Genomic DNA, 23011 nt, shown 5'->3' with positions numbered 1-23011 from the left:
TTTCTTTTTGTCTCTATCTGGCCTAGACTGCGCAAAACCCATATCTACAGAGTTTGCTGCAATGTCTTTGGTGCTGAACTTTTAATAAAACAATGTAGTGCCCAATCTGGAATCTGAGTCCTATTTAGGAAGAAGGAAAACCCCACGCGTAATGCCACCTCTCATGTGGCTTCATCAGTGGTAATCACAGTTTCTATAAATCATGCTACATGTGCCGCTAAATATCCAAGTACGCCATATCATATCCCTGGACCCATAAATAAGGAAGGAAGATCATTTACACTAAGAAGTTTTAGAAAAGAATCCTCCTAGTGCCTTCTTGTCACCATGTTGAATTTGTATCTTAGACCCTACCACCAGCCTGGAACCACATATGAAAGATATGGCAGGTGGCATGATCATTGCACCATGTACATCCAAGAAGAAGGCGCCAAATAGCAGGGCAGAAATTTATAGGATTCCCATATAGCTGCCAGCACCTGTTAATTTTACTAAAAGGGGTGATCCACATGAGCATTCCACTTCTGACATGTTCTCCAAATTGGTAAGATTTTAACAATCCTTTTGGGAGTACTGAGAAAAACCAACAGGACCCCTCTATTGCTATAGATACTGGCTTGACATCACACTGCTATTCCTTATGTATTCTGAAGCATATATGTTTAAAAACTTTAGTGCAGTGACCTGCCTTTACCTACTATATACTTTTTGTGTAAAGTAATTCAACTTGTGACTCTAATGGGCTGTGATAGTGGTATAGGCCAATAAGTTAATTTTTCAATTCACCCACACAAGTGCAAGCAGGTCATACAGACAGTCATATTAGGGCACCGCTTTGTACTGAGCCATTGTAAATCTTCCATAGAAGTGATTAAGACCTTTGTATGAATCCAGCACAAAGAAGTTGTGGCATGCCCCATTGTGTTTTATATAATATGGCTTATTTTTCGTACTGTAAATATGTGCATTGTACACAGTGAGCAATCTTTCTCACTGTTCTGCTCAATGAGTATTCTTGCTTACTTTGCCTGCTAGTCAGACCTTTGTTATGTGTATGTTTATATTTGCCTCAGCATACATTTAGTTTGGCTGGTCTTGAGAAACACTATTGTGTACTGAATAGCAGAGCATGTGAGAGGCATGTGCTGCTCTCCATGGGGTTAACACATACTTTCATTGTATGCCTCATAGATTGTTGAATTTTGTACAATTAGATTGCTGTTTAGTTTAGTAACAAACAAAGCTTGATTCAAGACAACTTTTATTCCACTAAAACTTATAAAAATAACTGTAATATATAGAGAAATTATTTCCGGAAAGACATCAAAGGGGTTGCCCATTTTATAAAGTGATGGTTTATTACTGGGATATGCCATCAATGACTGATCGGTGGGGATCCAAACTCAATGATCCTAAAAATGAGATAGAGAACTAGGTCCTTGGCTGACTGCAGATGAACTCATTTCGGGAGTGACAGCCCTCTCAGCCAATTACTGACTAAGACTGGAGAGCGCCGGGGCCAGTGATTGCTTAAGCGGGCTGTCACTCACGAGACATGTTCGTCTTGGAAGTGGCGACGGCTGCGGTCAAACACTGCAGGAGGACACCGGGGGAGAGTGGAGAGGTAAGCATGGACTCTTTATTATATTCTATAAAACAACAGGTATGTATAAGGTGTTTTTTAACACCAGATATCACCTTTAAAATAAAATCTAATTGAGGCTCGAATCACACATGATAGTTTTCTGGAAAAGGGGTGTGTCACAGAACGGCCACTGTCATACGCTGTGTGTACCCGGCCTAATACTGGGCAAAGTGCAATGTGTACTTTGCCTTGCTTTCTTGCGTGTTGCATTCTTTTTTGCACGTATTTGCATTCATCTGCAGTTCCACCTTGACCTTATACTTTAACTGTTAACTATCTACTGCCCTTATTGTTATCTATTTTATCAGGATAATTCTGAAATACAAGTTTGGGCTGTGCAATAAAGGCAAGCAAGCAATACCAATTTATGCTGTGCAATGGCTTAGGGGGCAATGTCCGGAGTGCTGAACCTATTTAAATCTTCCCACTACTGTAATGACACAGCTGCACGTCTGTGTCACTACAGTAGCTAGATTTGAACAGGTTCTGAGCTCCCGGCATCATGTATTAATATAATGCTGTTTCATCCTGCAGCTTCACGCTCCGTAGCATCTGTGATCTATGGAGCATGTGAATGCCCCCTTAGATATATCTGTATGTTTATACTGTATATACTGTCTGTGCATTAACTATCCCATGCCCTAACTGTTTTGCTACCTGATTATCATTTGTGTAATACCTTACAGGCTATTCAGTCTGTATTAGAGATGAGCAAACCGGGTTTGGATTTGAGTCCATCCGAACCCGAACGTTCAGCATTTGATTAGCGGTGGCTGCTGAACTTGGATAAAGATCTAAGGTTGTCTGGAAAACATGGATACAGCCAATGACTATATCCATGTTTTTCACATAGCCTTAGGGCTTTATCCAACTTCAGCAGCCCCCGCTAATCAAATGCTGAAAGTTCGGGTTCGGATGGACTCGAGCATGCTCGAGGTTCGCTCATCTCTAGTCTGTATACATCTACATATCTACACCTGCCTGTAGTTAGCCCTACCTTTGCATCTATTGTCTGTATTGTCCCCTGGGCCTTTTCAGGGTAGAAAGGAAATATATACTTGCTTGTAGCCATAACCTGTATACATTTCTTGCCTTATCTTTGATGGACTAGTAGCGCTTATTCGGTTGATACTCAACCCAGGTAAAAGTGTCAGAGATCAGCCGAGCAGTAGGAAAACACCTACTCATCAGCTGACCGCATCTTTTATGCAGTCCTATAACTAACTGTTTATTGGCTGCACATCTTTTTGTGTAAATAGAGGATGTGCAGCCAATACCAATAGATTTAAATTGCCATGCAAACAATGCAGGAATCCTTCATGTAACCTGGCCACTCAATTAGTTGTGCCACGTAAAGCACTGGAAGCGAGCGCCGAGCAATGAGGTTGCTTCTGTAAATGGACACAAATCAGGCTGTCTAAAAGGACCTTTACTTTGGCAAATCATAGTTGTATCTTTTTTAAATTACTTATTGTGGGTATTCCCATCCTACACCCCTGTTTTTTTTAATTGGTGGATCTTTTGTGCAGCCATTCAAATGCATTATTAGCAGCTGGCCATACCCTGTTTAGATAGGAAGATATGTGGCTGATAAAGATGCTGTTGTTTGCCAGATGATCACTGGCCCTTTTACATGGGCTGATTACTGGGTTGAAAAGCATTCTTAGGAACACCCATTACCAGCTTTTATTGACATGTGTTCAGTTCACACACAGTAATAATGCTACAGTCTCCTTCTATGAATGGTCATAAGAATGAGATCACTGGAACTTACCTTATTCCCTGAACATGTTACCAATGGCATATCCTATACGTTTATGCACATAAGCCATGCCCAAAACTACCCTACCCAGTAGCGAAGCTTGGTGACAGTCCTAAAGGAATTATAAGCTCATCGGACAAAAAGTCACCTAAAGAAACCATGAAAATCATCATTTATTATCTTGTATATCCGTCTCTGACCTTGATAACCCGTCGCAATGTTTGCTCACCAACAGTTTGAGAAAGACTTTCATTCACTAACTACAGCAATTCCTGTTTTCTGACCACAATTCTGACTGTTTTGCGGCCATGTGTATTACACCACTGCTTGTAGACACGTTGAACAGTTTACTGGGAAACACCAACAAATCCAGCAACTTTACTCACCATATCGCCATGGGCATGGCCAAACACGATTGCCCCTTTTTGCCACTCTCTCCCATTCTTACATTTTCACATGGTTACATACAATTACTGCTTGAAACAAACTAACTGATCACTACTGCCTTATGATCACGTAGAGGCAGTGTGTGCACAGTTAAGTACGTGACTCAACCTCTGCCCCATCTGCACAGACTTGACCATTCATCTGTGCTTGTGCACTAGGGTGACTGTAACGACTGGAGTCATGGATCCACTGGACCGTCACTAGCGGTGGCGTAAGCTGCACCAGGGAGTCTAAGGGGCCACTGGTCTTCACCAGAGCCCACCGCCAGGCGGGATGGACTTGCTGCGGCGGGCGACCCGCAGGTCGCTACCCCTGGCTTGGCTTGCTAGTGGTGGCAGACGAGGTGTAGCAGGAACAGTAGGCAAGCAGGCAGACAGGCAGGTAGGCAGCTGGATACAGGGAACCACAGGTGGCAGAAACAATGTGCAGGAACAAGGGATAGGAACAACAGGTAGCTGGGACAGAACACACTAGGAAGCATGTAGAGTATCCAACACCTGTGGTGGGGCAGGGCTGCAATTTATAGGAGATCTACAGAGCAGCAGCCAATTAAAGGCACAGTGACCCTTTAAATAATAGCAGAGCCGGCGCGCACGCTCCCTAGGAGACAGGGAGGCGCCCGTCGAGCTGACAGGGAGCTGGAGGAGGAGGAGCCCTGGCACAGAGCAGGAGATGGGGCAGTGACTGTGACAGTGACTAATGTTTTGTCCGGTGAGCCTATTGATTGTTGTATAACTTTGGAAGTAATCACTTCATTTTGAAGACTCCTCAAAAGCTGGTAATTCACTGATTTATATCTTTATAGATAGTCATGTTTGGCATACTAGCACTATATAGCAAGATCCATAGTATATTGAACAGGGGTGTAACATTAAAATGCATTCACTATTATAAAAGTAACTATGTAAGGAGTAGCATCTGTTGGACGTGCTGGGTATGTACTAGATTCTATCATTTCCCAGACTAATTTGAGTTTTTGCATCTGGAACTCTGCAGAATAAAGAATATTACAGCACTTAAGAAATAGAATTACTGGACACAGATACTTTTAATAGTTTACTTCATTTGGCGTGCAGCTAATAATCCCCCCAGGTCAGTAAACATAACTCCATGTGAAAATTCTAAATATAAACAGCATAGGACATTTATCTATGTCATGTGATACATACTCTATGCCCACGTTAATAGCTGCCTTTGGAAAAAGAACTGGAATTTTTTCAGATGTGACTTCCAATAAAATGCTAAATTCTATATAAGTTACTGTATATTAACCATTGATAGGTATTGTTAGTTTTAAAAAAATTATTCAACAATGATCCAGCTTTTTTAGGGTCTGAACTACTTCCTGTAGTTTAGACTCTGAAAAAGCTTGACTGTTGCACATGTCTGCATCCTAACCATACAAAAGGATAGGATTCAGTCTGAAAAACATTCAGAAGGCTTCATTAAGGTCCCCAGACCTCTTGTAGTATCTTGGATATATGCACTAATCGGTAGTGGTGCTAACACCATCCATCCAGGACACATGGACTTTTATCCTATACGGCGGGAACCAGGCGTCGATTTGAAACATAGACCATGCCACCGGGATCTCCGTGTCAGCTAGTTTTGCTCAGTGGGAACGAAGCCTAAAAGTGACACACATTTGCATGTAAAGATTTTTTTTTTTTTGCTTGCACTGTAAACTCCCTTGTGAATTGAGCACATACTGCATGGTTTTCCAACATATTTCTGCTGTTTACTAGTGGTTTAATTGAAAGAAGACACCTCCTTTATCTCTTTAGGGCTATGTTCACACAACGATTTTCTGTTACTGTTATTTGATACTCAAAATAACAGCTGCTGTTTTGAGTACCATGGTTTAGCATATTCCGATGGCCATCATTGCAATAACGACTGCTGGAACATTATTCTAATTCAAAGTCAAAGATGGCCCTTTTGGGTTTGTCTCAAGGTCAATTGATTGTAATACATAGGACGGTTAAAGGACAGTGAAAAAAATTAGTATGTGGGAACAACTTAAAATAATAGCCACTGTTCACACAATAATGGAAGCACATTAACAACACATACATTAATTTGATGGCTGCTGAGGACATTATTTTACACATTGTGTGAGCCAATACCCATTGTTTCCATAGACATCAATGGAAATCATGGAAGAATGAAAACAATGGCCGTTATTTTAAATTCAAATGGTGGACGTTATTTTACATTGTGTTAACATGGCCATTTCGCTCTTGTTTAGCCAGTGGCTGCATTCTTCTTCTAAGCTAGTGGCAACTGCCAATAATATTTTACATGTATGTAGAACAATACCAAACAAAGTAGAGCTAGGATAGACAAAAAAAAATAGCATTGTACTTAATAATATATAACTTAATAACATAAAAATACTAATTCGTTATCCAAACCAAAGAAAACCACAGAGTTGAAACATTCTGTGTATACACGCTTGTAAGAATCCAGACCAATAGTCTGTATTTAAATACATAGCGTAGGTTTATTAAACAATTTTCAAATATCACACTGCATAGGATCAAAGACATGTAAGAAAAACATAGCTACCAGCAATAAAACTGTCTAAAATACTATTAAAACATAAATCTTACACGCAAGCTTATACCAATTCCCCCCCAAAAGCTAACATGCATATAAAACATATCTGGCACCCCTTGTATTATACATTGTAAGTAATATGAGAAAATGCAGTGGATACATAACTGGTCCATCCACTCCAAGAAATAACAAGATGTTGTTTCAGATTTCACAATGTCCTCTATCTTTCCCTTTAACATCATTGGGTAGAGGAAACCATTATACCCCTTCTATTATACAAAAACCTGAAAAAAATTACTCAACCCATATAAACACTACACTACACACCATACTTACTATTATGATATTGTAGACAGGAGATAACAAAGTCTTAGCCTGTGTTAAACGTTCCTTTGGTAGAAAAGTGCTTGTAAAATCTGTCCCACATAAATCTTTTGGCATAAACAACATGATCATGTAATTGATTTAATGTCTTAAAGGGGTACTCCGGGAGGGAGGTGTTTTTCAAGTATCGACAGGGAGGGGGTGGATGAAGATAATGACGGTCACTTACCTCCCCGGCTCCAGCGCTGGGACCCACCTTACACTGCCCCGGTCCCCCGGTCTCTGACTGCTAGCTTCTCAAAGGGATCTTGAGATGTTATGTTGGCAGCCCTCTCAGCCATTCAGCGGCTGTAACGGGATCCTATCTCTCCTCACTCTACTTTTTTTCATTTTGGTGACTGGATACATTTTTAAACCTAAATAGAGGAGGTATGCAAAAGTAAATAATCTCAACCTGTTTGGTAGATGACCCCCCGATAGGTAGATAGTTCCTCCACAATGGTTAGATTGGGACAGTAGATATATAATCCCATTATGTAGATGACCCCCATAAGTAGAAAATGCCTCTTCTTTGGATAGATGCAAACAGTAGGTAGATAATATCCCCCTCACATTATGTAAATGCCCCCCCAGGAGGTAGATAACCACCCCTATTAGATACAAACCCCATCTAGTTTGATAATTTTCCCTATTGTGTAGATGCTTCCAGCAGGTAGGTAATCCCCTCATAAGCTAAATGCCCCATTAGGTAGGTTGTCGTCTATTTAGGTAAAAAAACCCTTTAGGTTGATAACTCCCCCACCATCCATTACACAGCACCAAAATAGAAAATAACAAATATCCCATTCACTTTTCCTCTGCTCCAGCACTGGATATGGAGCAGGGCAGGCTCTGTATTGCAGATTTGCAGTGTGTGGATGCCAGTGGCGTAGCTACCATGGAGGTGGGCAGGCAACTGGCTCCCCCCTCAGCACAGCATGGCCTGCCTCCATGGTGCTAGCTCCCCTCAGCCCTCCCGCCCCACAGAGACAGTGCCTTAGTGTGGCCTCTCCAGCACCTAAGCTGTCAGCCAGCACGATCCTTTACCCCCGCCTTACCCCACAGATAGGGTCTCAGCGCTGCCGCAGCATTTCCTTGGCCCTGTACAGGAGCAACTGTGCCAAAGACTGCCAAAGTGCTTAACCCTTCATGTACTGCAGTGTGTAAGTGACACAAACTTCACTTACATGCTGCAGCACAAAGAAGAGTTAAAGAGCAGAAGACAAGGAGGTCTGCTTCCCTGCTTGTACACTGATAACCCCTGACCTCTGTTTCCAGCTGCCAGCAGGTAGAAAAATGCGCGAGGCTCCATGCAGAGGTCAGGGGTCATCAGTGCAGAGCAGTGAAGCAGACCTCTACTTCTCTACTTGTGCTGCAGCTTGTAAGTAAAGTTTGTGTCACTTACACACTGCAGTACATAAGGGGTTAAGTAGAAGCTGTCTCCCTTAACTCCCAGGCACACTGGCACAGTTTGAAGGAAGAGAAGAAGTGAGGGACTAAGAATACCAGGTGAAAATATACTGTATGTATGTTTGTTTATTTTTTTTACAAAGGGGGCACAGCTTATCAGTGTATGTGTGTGTGTGTGTGGGGGGGGGGGGAATTACAGAGGGGGAATTACCTACAGGGGAGGATGTTTATTGCTGGGGGAGCACTACAAAGAGCATTAACTAGAAAACTTACTATAAGGGCATAACCTGCATGAAGAATGCATGGGGGGGGGGGGCAACTAGGGGGAATATCCTATATGGGAGATATGTATATGGGGAATACCCTATATGGGGGATTGGTATATGGGGTATTGTACTTATTGGGTGGGGGCTACCTAAATAAATGCATACAGGGGCCTGAATACTATATGGATGCACTGAAGACCTCCTATACCATATGGGGACACAGAGTGGCACATAGGGCATAACTTCTCATATAGGGCATGGGGGGTGGGGTCACACTATGTAAAGCGTTTTATGTGGTGTGTACTAGAGTGGGGCCCCATATATGTTTTTTGCTATGGGGCCTCATGAATCATAGCTATGCCCCTGGTGGATGCCCTTCATCCCTGTACAGTATAGGAATGGGGAGTCCTGAGCACTGGACTCCCTGTTCCTTTATGTGCATTTCATAGTATGCTATGCTGTTGGCATAGGATGCCACAGAATGTACATACTGCTTACTGCTAGATTCCCTTCTCCTGCATACATATATGCCTTGCCACTTACTTTACATTTTTAAGGGAACAAAATTGTGTGCCCAGGGAACCTTCCTTCCCCCGTTTGTGTGTCAAAAAACTGACTCTAGAAACTATAGTGCTGTAAATGTAACATGTATTGTAGGGAAATTGTTTAAAGTGTTGCTGTCGTTATAACTTTCAAAATCTAAATCAACAGTAGATGTGATATAAAGCAAGTTTACAATATATATTCATTATTTTTTTGTTATTATGCTGTAAAAAAAAGCTGAACTTACCAGAAATCCAGGTCCAGTCTCCTGAAGGCAGATTTTGTGACTTGTGCTGGTTGAAAAAAACAGACTAAACACAGGAAGCCAGTACAGTGAGTCACGGCTCAATGTGCCCATCAGTCACATGACTGCCTTCTCTCTGTGAGCGCTCATATGGCCTTTAGGAAAAAAAAGAAGAGTCAGAAAACAGGAAGTGCCGTGTTTTCCATGTTAACTAAAAAATAAATAATGTAAATTGCAAACTTGCTTTATATCACATCTACTGCTGATTTTGATTTTGAAAGTTATAACGACAGTGACACTTTAAAGGATTTCTAAGAAATGCTATGATGGAGTATCCCAATGAAAATAAATGTATAACCCAGCATATCAGGGTTTTATGACAGACCAGTCCTGTTCAATTAGCCAGATCCACTTTCGTTGAGGAGGTAAGTTAAGAACTGGTCCAGAGCAACTTGCTGAATGTCATATATCTTGATTTTACCCTAGCATTTGATATTGTGCCACATAAGAGGTTGGTACATAAACTGAGATTGTTTGGGCTGGGGTAAAATATGTGCAAGCTTGTAAGTAGGTCAATGATGAAAAAAAGAGAGTGGGTATTAATGGGGTCACTGTTATTAGTGGAATACTACAGGGCTCACTGGAGGGTCTTTTTCTCTATAATCTATTTATTATTGAGCATGTAGAGCAGGGAATGGGGACCTTATAAGTGCACATGTAGGTACACTTTAAGGATGATGAACTTGCTATGAGAATAAACTTACATGTTGCAGGTTGGCATAAACTATGTAATGAACTGTAGTACTAAATCATCAATAATGTATCGATTATGTCCCTGAGTTCTTTTGAAGACATAATTCACAAATGATAATCTCATTTAATCTTTTGATTTGTAGATGTACCAGGATCTATGCCAGATGCGCAATGGGAAGGTGATGTCAGAGCAATTAAATGGAAGGACATGACTGACCAAGGAGGCTGCCATGGTAATATAATTGGTATCATTATTATTATAGCAAATTCTAATGTATTCAAGCGGGCAGAAATGCATTACAGAGATGCAATTTAACAAGGCTCGTATTCCACTTTTTGGCATATAGATTGCATTTTTGTGCAAACTTTTCCCCTTTTTTAAACTACTATGGTCAACTTTAGAAAAAGTGAGTATAGCTGTGTGTGTGTATGTAGAGAAGTTATTGCATTTACCTACATAGTGTGATGCCACCCAGGGGGAAAGTTATCAAGCAAAAAAGTTGTATTTGTCAGCGTAAAATGGCCAGATGCGACTTAATTTATTCACAAATGGCCGTTTTGCGAATAAAATATTTGCATCTGGGCATTTTACGCCACCTTCACCAGTGGGGCAGGGAGGGTGTGTGGAGGGGGCGGGACGGCGGGCGCGGACTCTGGGTCCGCTGCATTCATAATTTTTAGCAATGAAAAATGATACTGAAACCTATGCCAGCTCTGAAATCAGGATTTATGTAGAGGCAATGTGCCTCTACATAAATCCCTGAGCTCCAGAGCTGCGGGAACAATTTTACGCCCAGCGTAAAATAAAAACGGACTTAACCCCTTAACGACAAAGGGCGTATATTTACGCCCTATTGTCAGTAAGGGGCTTCAGAACGGGGCCGCGCGGCAACCCCGCTCTGAACCGCCGCGATCCCGGGTGGCGCGTGTAGCCCATGACTGTGGCTATTAGCGGGCACGGCCCGATCGCAGTGCCCGCTAATAAGGTAATCAGATGCAGCTGTCAAAGTTTACAGGTGCATCCGATTACCGGATCCAGCGCTTCCCTGGTGTCTAGTGGCGGAGATCGCTCCCCAGGGACGTTGTCCCGGAGGAGCGATCTCCGTATCTATTACTTGCCGGGGTCCACTCCAAGATGGCGCTGACCCCGGCTCGGCACTCGTTTGTTTTCCGGCTGCAGCAGAGTGCCGATCTCATTGATCTTTGCTCTATAAGTATACAGCAAAGATCTCAATGAGAGATCAGTATACTTATACTAGAAGTCCCCCAGGGGGGCTTCTAGTATATGTGTAAAAAAAATAAATAAAGTGTTGTTGTCAATAAAAAGCTCCCTCCCCTAATAAAAGTCAGAATCACCCCCCTTTTAAGCACGAAGAGGAAAAAACAAAAACGCAAAAATCGAAATTGGCTCTGTCCTTAAGGGGTTAATAAATGTCCCCCCTAGTGTTTAAAGTGTTTATCCATGTGCATGTTCACCTACTGAGCTAAGTAATGGTGGCCATACATGCCCAGTCACTCTCCTCACAGACAAATTTTTGCAAAGTGACCTCCTGTTCAGAGCAAGAGAAATAGCTTTATGCCCCGCTTGTCAGGGAAGGTGCAGAACTAGAGATGAGAACACCGGGTTTAGGTTCGAGTTGATCCGAACCCAAACGTTCGGTATTTGATTAGCGGTGGCTGCTGAACATAGCCATATTCCACATAGCCTTAGGGCTTTATCCAAGTTCAGCAGCCACCGCTAATCAAATGCCGAAAGTTCGGGTTCGGATCGACTCGAGCATACTCGAGGTTCGCTCATCTCTATGCAGAACGTCTGCAGTGGCTGCCTAAGGGGAAGTGATTCTGTCCCACCACCACCACAGATTGGTACCATTGTGGACACATGAAAAAAATATACAAAAGGGTAATTTTTTGTTTAACCCTTATAAATTACTTAAAACAACTAGTATCAGCCTTTGAAGTGTACTGATCATGATATTAAAAAAAAAATTAAAGGGTAAGCAAATATATAGTTAACGCTTACCTTTTATATGCTGTCGGTTTTGATGACATTTGCCTTAGATCAGTAAGTTTACTCTGCTGTTGGGGTGAACGGGGACGTGTACAGGGGTGTGCATGGCTGCTGGCCAATCAGCATTCACCCTCACTGGGCCAGTCTGTGCAGAGCAGAGGGACAGCTGACATCACTTCCTGCATTTGGTCTCTTTTTTCTGTTACTAAAGACCAAATAGAGTCTTGACTGCAGTTTTCCAGTACGTGAGACACAAAGTGGCCGGGTTTTATAGCATTTTATTTCATATAGAAGACAAGCAAAAAGAAAAAGAAAAGAAATAAAGTAAATTGAAAAGATGTAGTATATCACCTCCCCTAATGATTTAACAATATTTTTTGTTAATGACAGTGCTCATTTAAATCTGTCATCAGACATGTCAAAAATTATTCATCATAGCTGGCTTCACTGCTGAGACCAGTTCTGATCAGAAGATGTAGCCAGGAAAAGATTGCAGCAGCACGATCCACTCCCTAGCTGGCCACTGATCCTGTCTATATTTCCAATTTTGACGGCCGTCCGGGGATGGATTTGCTCTACTGTAATCTCTCCATGGCTTCATCTTCTGATCAGAGTGGGTCCATGCTAGAAATGTTAAGAGAATAATAGCTTATGTCTGGTAGCATGAGGACATTCTAAAAAGAGAAGGAGAGATTATGTAAGCATGTGCAGCATGTCATTTATTTAGATGCATGTAGCGGGATCAAGGAGCTATTTACATAGGGGGTGCTGGCAGCTAATTGAAGCCAGTGTTCAGCATATGGAACAGTCTGAACCATTAAAATATAATTTTATATATTCTTTAGGGGGGGGGGGGGGTTCACAAATAACGTATCCACAGCGGATTTCAATATGCAAGTTTGCAGCAAAATCTGCTCCGGATCCCTTTTCTGTCATTTTGAATTAGATTACATACTCACAACAAAATTGTCATCCCGCTGCGAGCATGTAAAAGGCAGCACCCTTACCCCCCGCGGCCCAGTACATACATTACAAGTTCACAATCCAGCTCGCTTTGGGGTTCCCGGCATCTGGACATCCTGCTCAGCCAATAAGCAGCAGCGGCGGAGGCTGCTGCGGATATGTTACGTGTGAACCCACCCTAAAAGGTTTTATTTTTAACCCCTTCCCTCTGGAGGACGTACCGGCACGTCCTACGGGGGGGGTGGGGAGGTTCAGTGGCCCCGCTCTGAACCACCGTGATCCCGCCTGCTTACTGCAGCACGGGACCGCGGCTATTAGGGGGTGCTGCCGACTGTCCGCGCCCGCTAATTAGGACAAACATGACAGCTGCCTCTAACTGCCTTGTGTGCCCCTCTTCCTGGTGTCTAGCGGCTGGACCTCCCCCCCCGCAATGCGACCGCGTGGGGGGGGGGGAGATCCGGTTTGCTGAGTCAGCCGGGGCTCAGCGTCGGAATGACGCTGATCCCGGCTCGGCAATCTATTTAGATGGTCTGCTGCAGACCATTATAATAGAGCACTGATCTGATGAATCGGTGCTCTGTTACATACACAGCATTGATCTTAAAGGGAGATCAGTGCTGTGTATATAGAAGTCCCTATAGAAGAGCTTCTAATTACTGTTAGTGAAAAAAAAAAAGTGTTTTTAATAATAAAAAATCCCCTCCCCTAATAAAAGTTTAAATCACCCCCTTTTCCTATATTATAAATAAAAATAAATAAACAAACATATTTGACATCGCCACGTGCATAACCGTTTAAAAAATTAATTTATCACATTCCTGATCTCGCACGGTAAACGGCGTAAGCGCAAAAAATCCCAAAGTAAAAAATTGCGTATTTTTGGTCGCATCAAATTCAGAAAAATTGTGATAAAAAGCGAACAAAAAGTTGCATATACGCAAGTAAGGTACCGATAGAAAGAACAGATCATGCCGCAAAAAATGACACCTAACACAGCCCAATAGACCAAAGGATAAAAGCGTTATAAGCCTGTGAATAGAGCGATTTTAAAGAACATTTAGTTTTTTTGAAAGGTTTTTATGTTTTACAAGCCATCAAATAATATAAAAGTTGTACATGTTAAATATGGTTGTAATCGTAACAACCTGAGAAACATGCCTAGCAAATCAGTTTTACCATATGGCACATAAGGTAAACACAAAACCACCTCAAATAAAAAATATTGCGTTTTATTTTCAATTTCACTGTGCATATAATTTCTTTCGCAATATATTTTATGCAAAAATTAAGTCTGCCATTGCAAAGTACAATTAGTTGCACAAAAAATAAGGGCTCATGTGGGTCTGTAGGTGAAAAAGCCAGAGGAGGGAAAAAAAAAAGCAAAAACGAAAATATTCCAAGGAGAGAAGGGGTTAAAATGAGAACTGTATCAATTTAGTATTGTTGTATTCAAAATGACCTGCATAATAATTTTTACAGTATGAAACTCACAAAACGCAATTGTGTTTTTCCTATTTCATCCCCCAATTTTTTTTTTCTTGTAATAGATTAAATGGTAAAATAAAATTTGCAATTAAAAAGTACAGCTTGCCCTGTGGAAAATAAGCCCTATCGACTCTATTAATGGAAAGTAAAACAGTGATGGAAGGAATAATAAAAGCAAAAAAAAAAACACTTGCTATTACATACTGCACAGCGAGAGAAATGAAACTGTTTTGCCTTTGTAAATATTTTATTTCCTTCTAATGGAAAAATTACATTTTGTCATCTGAGATTCCTCTGTTGTATCTCCATAGCAGCTTAGATATCAAGGGAATCATCCAATGCATCTTTGTGAGAGATCTTGCGGATGTGTTTATAGAGAACCTGTGTCAGGGGATAAGACCTGTGTCTTACTTCACGCATCCAGTAGTTATCATAGCATAGAACAAACAAAACACCATCCCAGACACAACACTCAAATTATTTACCCCTTACCCCCAATCATACAAATTAATAATGCAGAGAGAGGAAGCAAAACAAAAAGACAAACATCATTACTGCAGCTAGTTGCTACATTCAATAAAAAGGAATTGGCCCTGAAACCAATGCACTTGGAGAAAGCCGCAGTCAGGAACTATTAGAGCTGATGTCTCTGTTTATATATTTTTTCACATATGTTCATTGTATTTTAATATTGTGTGCTTGTTACTTGAGTCGGGCATTTATCAATGCTCGAATGCTTGACTTATTGAAAGCAATGGGAGACTTGAGCATTTAACCAGGTGCCCCCTGCTCTGCAGGGCAAAGGGTGTCTGGTTCTGCTACTGACCTAGAAGCACCACCACGTTGGCAAAAAGTTGTAGATTTTCTATGAAAATCTCTGTCTTTTTTCAGACATACACCAGGAGCAGGAATAAAAAACCAGGGGAAAAAAACGTTTTGCCTTTTGTCTATTAAATAATTTGTCAATAGGTCAGAAGTTTCAGTGAAGTTTTGCAGTTGTCACACAGAATACTAGTATCCAAATGTTTTATTCCTGCACTTTGCACTATGGGGACAAATAATCTGTAGTTGGGCCCACGGGGAATCTAAACTACCCTGCCATATGACATATCTGAAGGACTACTACAGTCAGCTAGCCTGCACTGTACATGCCCCCTTGTGCTACAGAATGCTTTCCCTTACCTAGGCCAACGAGCTTCTTTCAGGGTAGAAATAATAGTAGGGGTATCCTGGGAAAGCATTTTTAGGGGTTCCACCATGTTAATGATTTTTAGGGGTTCCACCATGTTAATGATTTCTTTGTTAGAACACTGGGGGACATTTACTAAGGAGTCTAATTTGTGTGACTCTTTTAATGAGGATTGGTGTATATTTTTTTCAATATCTTGTGACTGATTTGTTAAAATGTAGTGCTGACATAGTGAATGCATCTATGTAAAAAGATGCAAACATTGCGCAAATTCACCTGGTGTTAACCAGACATAGGCCTGCATTAGTCTGTGTGACTTGGGCGCTAATCCCGGATTATGCAAACTTTTGGGTGAATATAAAAAGAACTTAGACCAAAGATGGGTGAAAAATCCATTTATTCACCTAAAAATACACTCAAAGGGGGAGATTTAACTGGTGTAAAGCAGAATTGTCTTATTTGCCCCTAGCAACCAATCAGATTCCACCTTTCATTTTTCAAAGGATCTGTGAGGAATGAAAAGTGGAATCTGATTGGTTGCTAGGGGCAACTAAGCCAATTCTATTTAACACCAGTTTAATAAATCTCCCCCAAGCCCTTGATAAATTTCCCCCAGTGTGTTACATAGAGCCTTTTGCAGGTACTAGAATGTTTTGTTTTTTTATTGCCAAATTGGTCAACCTGCAGCAAAATATTGCACAATATGTTCTATACATTTTTTCAAAAGATAAAAAAAGTTCCTTTTGTCAAAATAAGAAGGATATTTTTTCTTTTAAATTTACTAATGCAGATAACTCATCTGGATGGCTAAATACCCTGCGCACCATTGGCGGCCTTGGTTAATTTACTAAATGTTTAGTTTTGTGCCAGATAATAATTTCTTTACTCATACGGGACCAACAAAGTTTGCAAAGTGTAGTCCAGAGTTTTTCATTACTACCATTGGTCCCTGTTCTCAATGGAACTATCTTGCTTTATAGGAGGACACCCACAAAAACACATAGAAAACATGTAAACTTTACACAGATATTGCCCCGGGATTTAACCCAGGGCCCATATAGAACAGTTGTCTAGTATTCCTAGATCATAAAATTAGGTATAATACTAGTTTAGCACTGGTGAGGCTTCACATACAGTACAGTACTGTATAAGACTGCTGGAGTGCATATACAGTACAGTAGTAGTACAGTCAGTGCACCACCATCTCCCATCTGTTACAGTGATGGAATGGGGGGGGGGGATGGGGCTCTATACAGTAAAGGATGAGTGAGGAGTTAGTGACTACTGTACTATAATTGCTGGTTTTGTTGAATGTTTCATGTATATAATGTGCTGTATAGTATAGTTCTGTTCTGTACTGTAGAGATTAAACTGGGCACCTTTCAATGTAATATATGGGAACTGTAGGTAATTATTGGTGGGCGCTGGAACCAATTAAACACATTTACATTATTTCCTATGGGAAGACACTGCTCGCTTCTCCAACTACTCGGTTCTCAAACTGCCTTCTGGAATTAAGTTCGAGAACCGAGGTATCACTAATATATATATTTATATATAATCATCGTTTGAACAATCCATGAAAAAAAACCTGTATGTTCACTTAAATCTATCATGTTTTTCCTAGGCCACTACATACGAGATATCTGCATCTACGGAGCAGGAGATCTACAGTGGTTAATGAAGTCCAATAGCATGTTTGCTAACAAGTTTGAAGTAAAATCTTACCCACCGACAGTGGAATGCCTAGAACTGAAGATCAGAGAGCGAACTCTAAATCAGAGTGAGGTCACTGTTCTGCCTGACTGGTACTTGTAAGCAGAACACTGTGCACACAAAAACACCATGAAGAATTGATAGATGTGCTCTAATATGGAGAAGCAGTGGAAAGTAAACATCTATTTCATAAGAATTGTCCTTTAAAGGCAATATGAGGCCAAGAAGAAGATATCATCAAGTTATTTCGCCTTTTTCAGACAACAATAAAACTTAGGTCAAAATGCATACATCAACATTTTGTTAACTGGTAGTAAGAAGATGTATGTATATGTTGCTGCTAAAAGATGTGATTCTCTGGAAATGAATTGCATCATATTAATATACTGACTTGCGTGTTGTACAGAATAAGCCATGTAATATATAGGCTTTCCCATGGTTGAATATTAGATTTATTAGATCATGGGCCTGAGGGAGTGTCTTCTTGGGGGGATTACCAAAGTGGTGTTTATTGGGCCAGGCAATGCTCCCTTGGAAAAATATGCAAAGTAGCTCTTCCAATAGATGACTGTACAGAACCAGAATTTTTTGTGGAGAAAGTTTCTTTGCATTGTTGCTTGCAATAAATAGCAGTTTTTTAATTTGAATCATTGAATAATTGCTAACAGAGAGGGGCCTTTTTTACATCAAAAAGAAAACAGCAAGCACTCCCCAGCTGAGACCAGGCACCGTTAGGGTGCAGAGGAGCAAACAACTCTTTTCAATGACTGCAAGCAGAGATATTCAATATGTTCACACTGAATCAATTCCATGAGAAACTGATATTTAAAAACTGTATAACTTCTTAGTTCTGCTAATATACCGAGTATTGCATGCACTGATATTGCTGCTTTTAGATCTTTCTTGAAGTGCATCTGTCATTGGACACAACTTTTTACTTCAGAACTTCTATAAGATGCCTCATTAAAAACAAGATATTGGGGGGGGGGGGGGTTATGAAAAGGTGTAAATATACACAGCCTATGTCTGTGGCTGTATCCTGGTTTTCCAGGTGGTCCTCCCACTGTATCCACCGTCTCCACAGAGGTTTAAGACAGCGGGAATCATTGCCGAGAGTCCGGGTTCGTACAAACTCGAACCTTCGAAGGTTCGCACCATCCCTAGCTTTTAGCTCTGGTAAAATATAAGAGGAGCTGTGATTGGTTGCTGTGGGCAGTTTACACGGGGTGTATATTTACACCCTTTTATAAATCTGCCCCATTGAATGCACCTGTGCTCCATACTTTCTAAGGATGTGCTGAAATACAGCCACCAATGGCTACACATTTGGTTAGCTATGAGACAATTTCTTGCAGCATTTCTGACATCTGCAGCTGACCACTGTGAATCTGGGTCCTCTTATAAACCCCGAGTGTGAGTAAGAATTGGTAAGTGGAGCCGCTTGTCTGAGTTACCATACAAAGACCTCATTGATGTCCTGACCTAGAGTGCATAATCTTGTTCTTTACTCTAAAAGTCAACTGATAATAATGGCAGTTTAAGAGTTAATGTATTCCATAGTGTTCTAAAGTGCTCCTAAGGCGTTATATAACGGCTTCACACACAGAAGCTATATATTATTGTGACTTACAGGGTTGGCTTAGAGGCTGTCATCTTTCATGTTACATGATTATTTCTCGTTGCATCTGTTACCTGTAACAAATGTTTTCAGTTTGATTTAATCTGAAATTTGGAAATTTGTGTCATCTGACCTAATAGTGGTGGATGCCATTCGTAAACATGGGTCTCTTTCATCAATGTAGAAATGAATGGCCTCCTAATATCTGACTGCGATCAGTATTATTGTTTAAGATGTACTCGATGCATATCTTCAAACTCTAAGGCTCCCTTCACCCTCTTTCTAGGTCTCAATTAGACTTTCTGTCACCTTCATGACGAGAAAAATGCACTCGGCAAACATATTTTTGATGTCAAAATACCAAATCTCTGACAGACCCCATTTAAGTGTCACTGTCATTTGTAAAAACTTTTGACATATCATAGAGACATGTCAAATGTTTTGCTCGGACCGGACCTGAGTGTTCAGACCCATATCGATAGGGAGAATGAGCGGGAGGAGACACGCTGCAGCATGTCCACCCTCGGCTCTGAGTGAGAAAAAAGGAGTTGGGCTCTATAGACACATTATGAGCACAACTCTTTTTTTCTAACACAGAGCAGGAGCAGACCGCGCTGCATTGCATCCTCTCCAACTCATTCTCCCGAAGGGGATGGGTCTGAACACTGAAACTTGAACCGATCAAAATTATTTATTAATTAATTGATAACTGCAGATTTTTGCGCAGACCGGGTGCTTTGTGCAAAAATCTTTGATAATTAGATCAAGGTTCGGGTTTGTACAAAGCTGAACTGTCAGCTTCTGATATTTGCGGTCTGCCCGCTCAGTGGAGAGGGTGGATAAGGCCTAGGGACCGCCTGGAAAACTAAGATACAGTCTATGACCTATGGCTGTATGCCAGTTTTTCAGACAGTCCTCAGGCTGTATCCACCCCCTCCACGGAGCATGGAGACGGCGGGAATCAGAAACCGCCAGTTCAGGTTCGTATAAACCCGAACCTTGGCCGGTTCAGTCATGATTATTTTCACGTATTCGCCAAGCTCGGCGTTGATAAATCTGTGTGTGTGTGTACATAGCCTCACAGTCAGAATTCTGGCATTGTGTTATCTGTTACTAATAAATCTGAACTCTGCATCACAAGTTCCGAAGCAGAAATGAGTGTCACAACTCAGGTATTCAAATCAATATTAGATATGAAGCAACACAGAAGCAAGTCAGGAGAAATTGGTTGTAAATCAATGTTCCAGGTAATGGTGCAAAGTAGAACAAAAGATAACTGTGCTAACAAGGGGTTTACATCATTTTTATGAAGAGCAGCAAATACACGACCATCAATATATGATTGTCAATATACTGTAGCTCTTACATTTGCTCTTTAGTGCTAATGTACTCAGGACTTCATAATTATTATTGGAAATGTTAAAATCATTCTATTCTGAGAACAATTACTATACTACTATACACTTAATATGAAAGGAGCATCTTTGCTAGGAATTATTCTCAAAAATATTGTCCACAATAATTATAGTACCATCATGTCCACCACTGACCTGAGAGATTTAGACCCTAATCAGCTACCTCTGCAATTATTTCTGGACCTGAAGTCCAATGTAGTTGATAAGTGTCAACCTAAATCTTATGAATACCACAGCCAGAAAGGTAATGGTATTGACTATAGAGAATGTATTTTCCTTGTTTCTGGTGTCAGCACTACTCTTTCTTTTGAGCAATAGACCCTGTATAGTGATAATGCCTACAACTATTTTATTGGGAAAGGAAACTCTGGCTTGATTTAGCACAATGCAGATTATGAACATATATAAAGATTATAATTAGAGATGAGCGAACCGGGTTCGGGTTCGAGTCAATCCGAACCCGAACGTTCGATATTTGATTAGTGGTGGCTGCTGAACTTGGATAAAGCTCTAAGGTTGTCTGGAAAACATGAATACAGCCAATGACTATATCCATGATTTTCTACATAGCCTTAGGGCTTTATACAAGTTCAACAGCCACCGCTAATCAAATGCCAAAAGTTCGGGTTCGGATCGATTCGAGCATGCTCGAGGTTCGATCATCTCTAATTATGATTAGTTTTGACAGACTTGACAAATTGTTCAGATTCGGCAACGTTCTGCGAACATGAACGTTCAGCATTTGACTCCCGGCACCTGGAGAAGTTGGGTACTACCCTAAAGATTCCTGGAAAATATGGATACAGCTATGGGCTGTATCCATGTTTTCCTGGCAGACTTAGGCTATGTTCACACACCTTTTTTTCCTCTCTGTTTAAAATGACCTTCGTCATTTTGAGGTTAAAGTGACGGATGTCATTTCACTGTTTGGCTGTTGGTACATTATTCTAGTTCAAATGGACTAATTGGCCTTTGGGTGTGTCTTTAATTGAAAAGTCCATTTAATTTAATAGAAAAGAAGGAGAAAGAAAAACTGTGTGTGAACAACTAAAAAATGATGTCCACAGTTTGCAACAAATGTCCAAAAATAATTGACATGATCATTATTTTATTGTCTGCACAGACAACGTCCGTTATTCAATACATTGTGTGCATTGGACGTCCATCATCATTCCATAGACTTCAATGCATTGCACTGAAGTCAATTAAATTGCAACGTTAACGGACATCTTTTTAAATAGAAAAGGTTGCTGCCTTTTCTCTTTTTTTGGTTGTTGTGTGAACATAGCCCTATGGTGGCGTCCAACTTCTCCAGCCACTGCGAGTCAAATTCCGAACATTTGGGTTCGGAGAACGTTGCTGAACCACCGAAACATGGCTAGTTTGCTCAACACTTATTATTATCTATCCAATGTACTCAGTGGAAGACAAATACAACAGTATCAGTATTTGTAAGGGCAACTCATTTTTCTTACATACCACCAGGATTTTTCTTAGATACCATCAGAGGTAGAAACATAAATATTCTTTATATAAAGGAATATTCTAATATACTGTATTTCCAATATGTGTTCCTGCCATGTATGAAAGACCATAGTCCAGGCCTCTACAAACGAATCTCTGCATTGTGTACTGTATGTCTCTGTATGTTTTATTATTGCACTAAGCCCAAATTGCAGCATGAAATGCAATTTCCCAGGGTATCATTTTGTATATTAATATTCTGACTATGAATATTTGTTATTTTTCTATTATTATTATTATGCAAATGAATAAACTGTACAGTGCTATAACTTATAGCTTGTGAATAAAACAGCTCTGACTAATGTGTCATTAGGCAAAGACATAAAGAAAATGCAAACTTACATTTATTTCTAAGCATTTCTGTTCATTAGGGATAGCAGATACACTATGTGTGTATGCATACTGTGATAATAAAATAAAAATTCCAAGTCAAGAGATATAGATATAGTCTCACATAATGCTGTTAGTTATGAAGCCACAAACCAATCACAAGACATGTACAGTAAAATTAAACATCCTTTTTTTAATGAAAGTCTGCAATCTGCCCTTAGGGTGCGTGCACACTACGGAATTGCCGCGTATAACCCGCAGCGTATTCCGTCGCTCATCTCCGCACGCGGCGGCGCGCATTTCCGCCCGTGCCATAGACACTGTTTTGTGCACGGGCGGATTCCGCATTCCGTCAAAAGAATTGACATGACATGGGCCTGGGGCTGGGTTCACACTACGTATATTTCAGTCAGTATTGTGGTCCTCATTTTGCAACCAAAACCAGGAGTGGATTAAAAACACAGAAAGGATCTGTCTACACAATGTTGAAATTGAGTGGATGGCCGCCATATAACAGTAAATAACTGCCATTATTTCAATATAACAGCCGTTGTTTTAAAATAACAGCAAATATTTGCCATTAAATGGTGGCCATCCACTCAATTTCAACATTGTGTGAACAGATCCTTTCTGTGTTTTCAATCCACTCCTGGTTTTGGTTGCAATATGAGGACGACAATACTGACTGAAATATACGTAGTGTAAACCCAGCCTAAAAGTGTATTGCTAAAAACATCCTTATTTCCAAATGAAGTCGGATGTAGAATC

At 40.8% G+C, this 23011-nt stretch overlaps 1 protein-coding gene across 1 annotated transcript in view; it reads left to right on the top strand.

Annotated features, from left to right (window-relative positions):
* LOC138783378 (N-acetyllactosaminide beta-1,6-N-acetylglucosaminyl-transferase-like) overlaps positions 1 to 22690 on the top strand; it is a 55540-nt gene extending 32850 nt beyond the window's left edge. The window contains exons 2-3 of the mRNA XM_069958032.1: positions 10136 to 10225; positions 17268 to 22690. Of these exons, the coding sequence (XP_069814133.1) occupies positions 10136 to 10225; positions 17268 to 17458 (281 nt within the window). The 3' untranslated portion in view covers positions 17459 to 22690. The remainder of the gene's footprint in view (positions 1 to 10135; positions 10226 to 17267) is intronic.
* Positions 22691 to 23011: the final 321 nt, after the last annotated feature.

This window comes from Dendropsophus ebraccatus, chromosome 2, assembly GCF_027789765.1.
Source record: "Dendropsophus ebraccatus isolate aDenEbr1 chromosome 2, aDenEbr1.pat, whole genome shotgun sequence".
NCBI classification, from domain to species: domain Eukaryota; kingdom Metazoa; phylum Chordata; class Amphibia; order Anura; family Hylidae; genus Dendropsophus; species Dendropsophus ebraccatus.
This window is presented reverse-complemented; position numbering and strand designations above follow the sequence as displayed.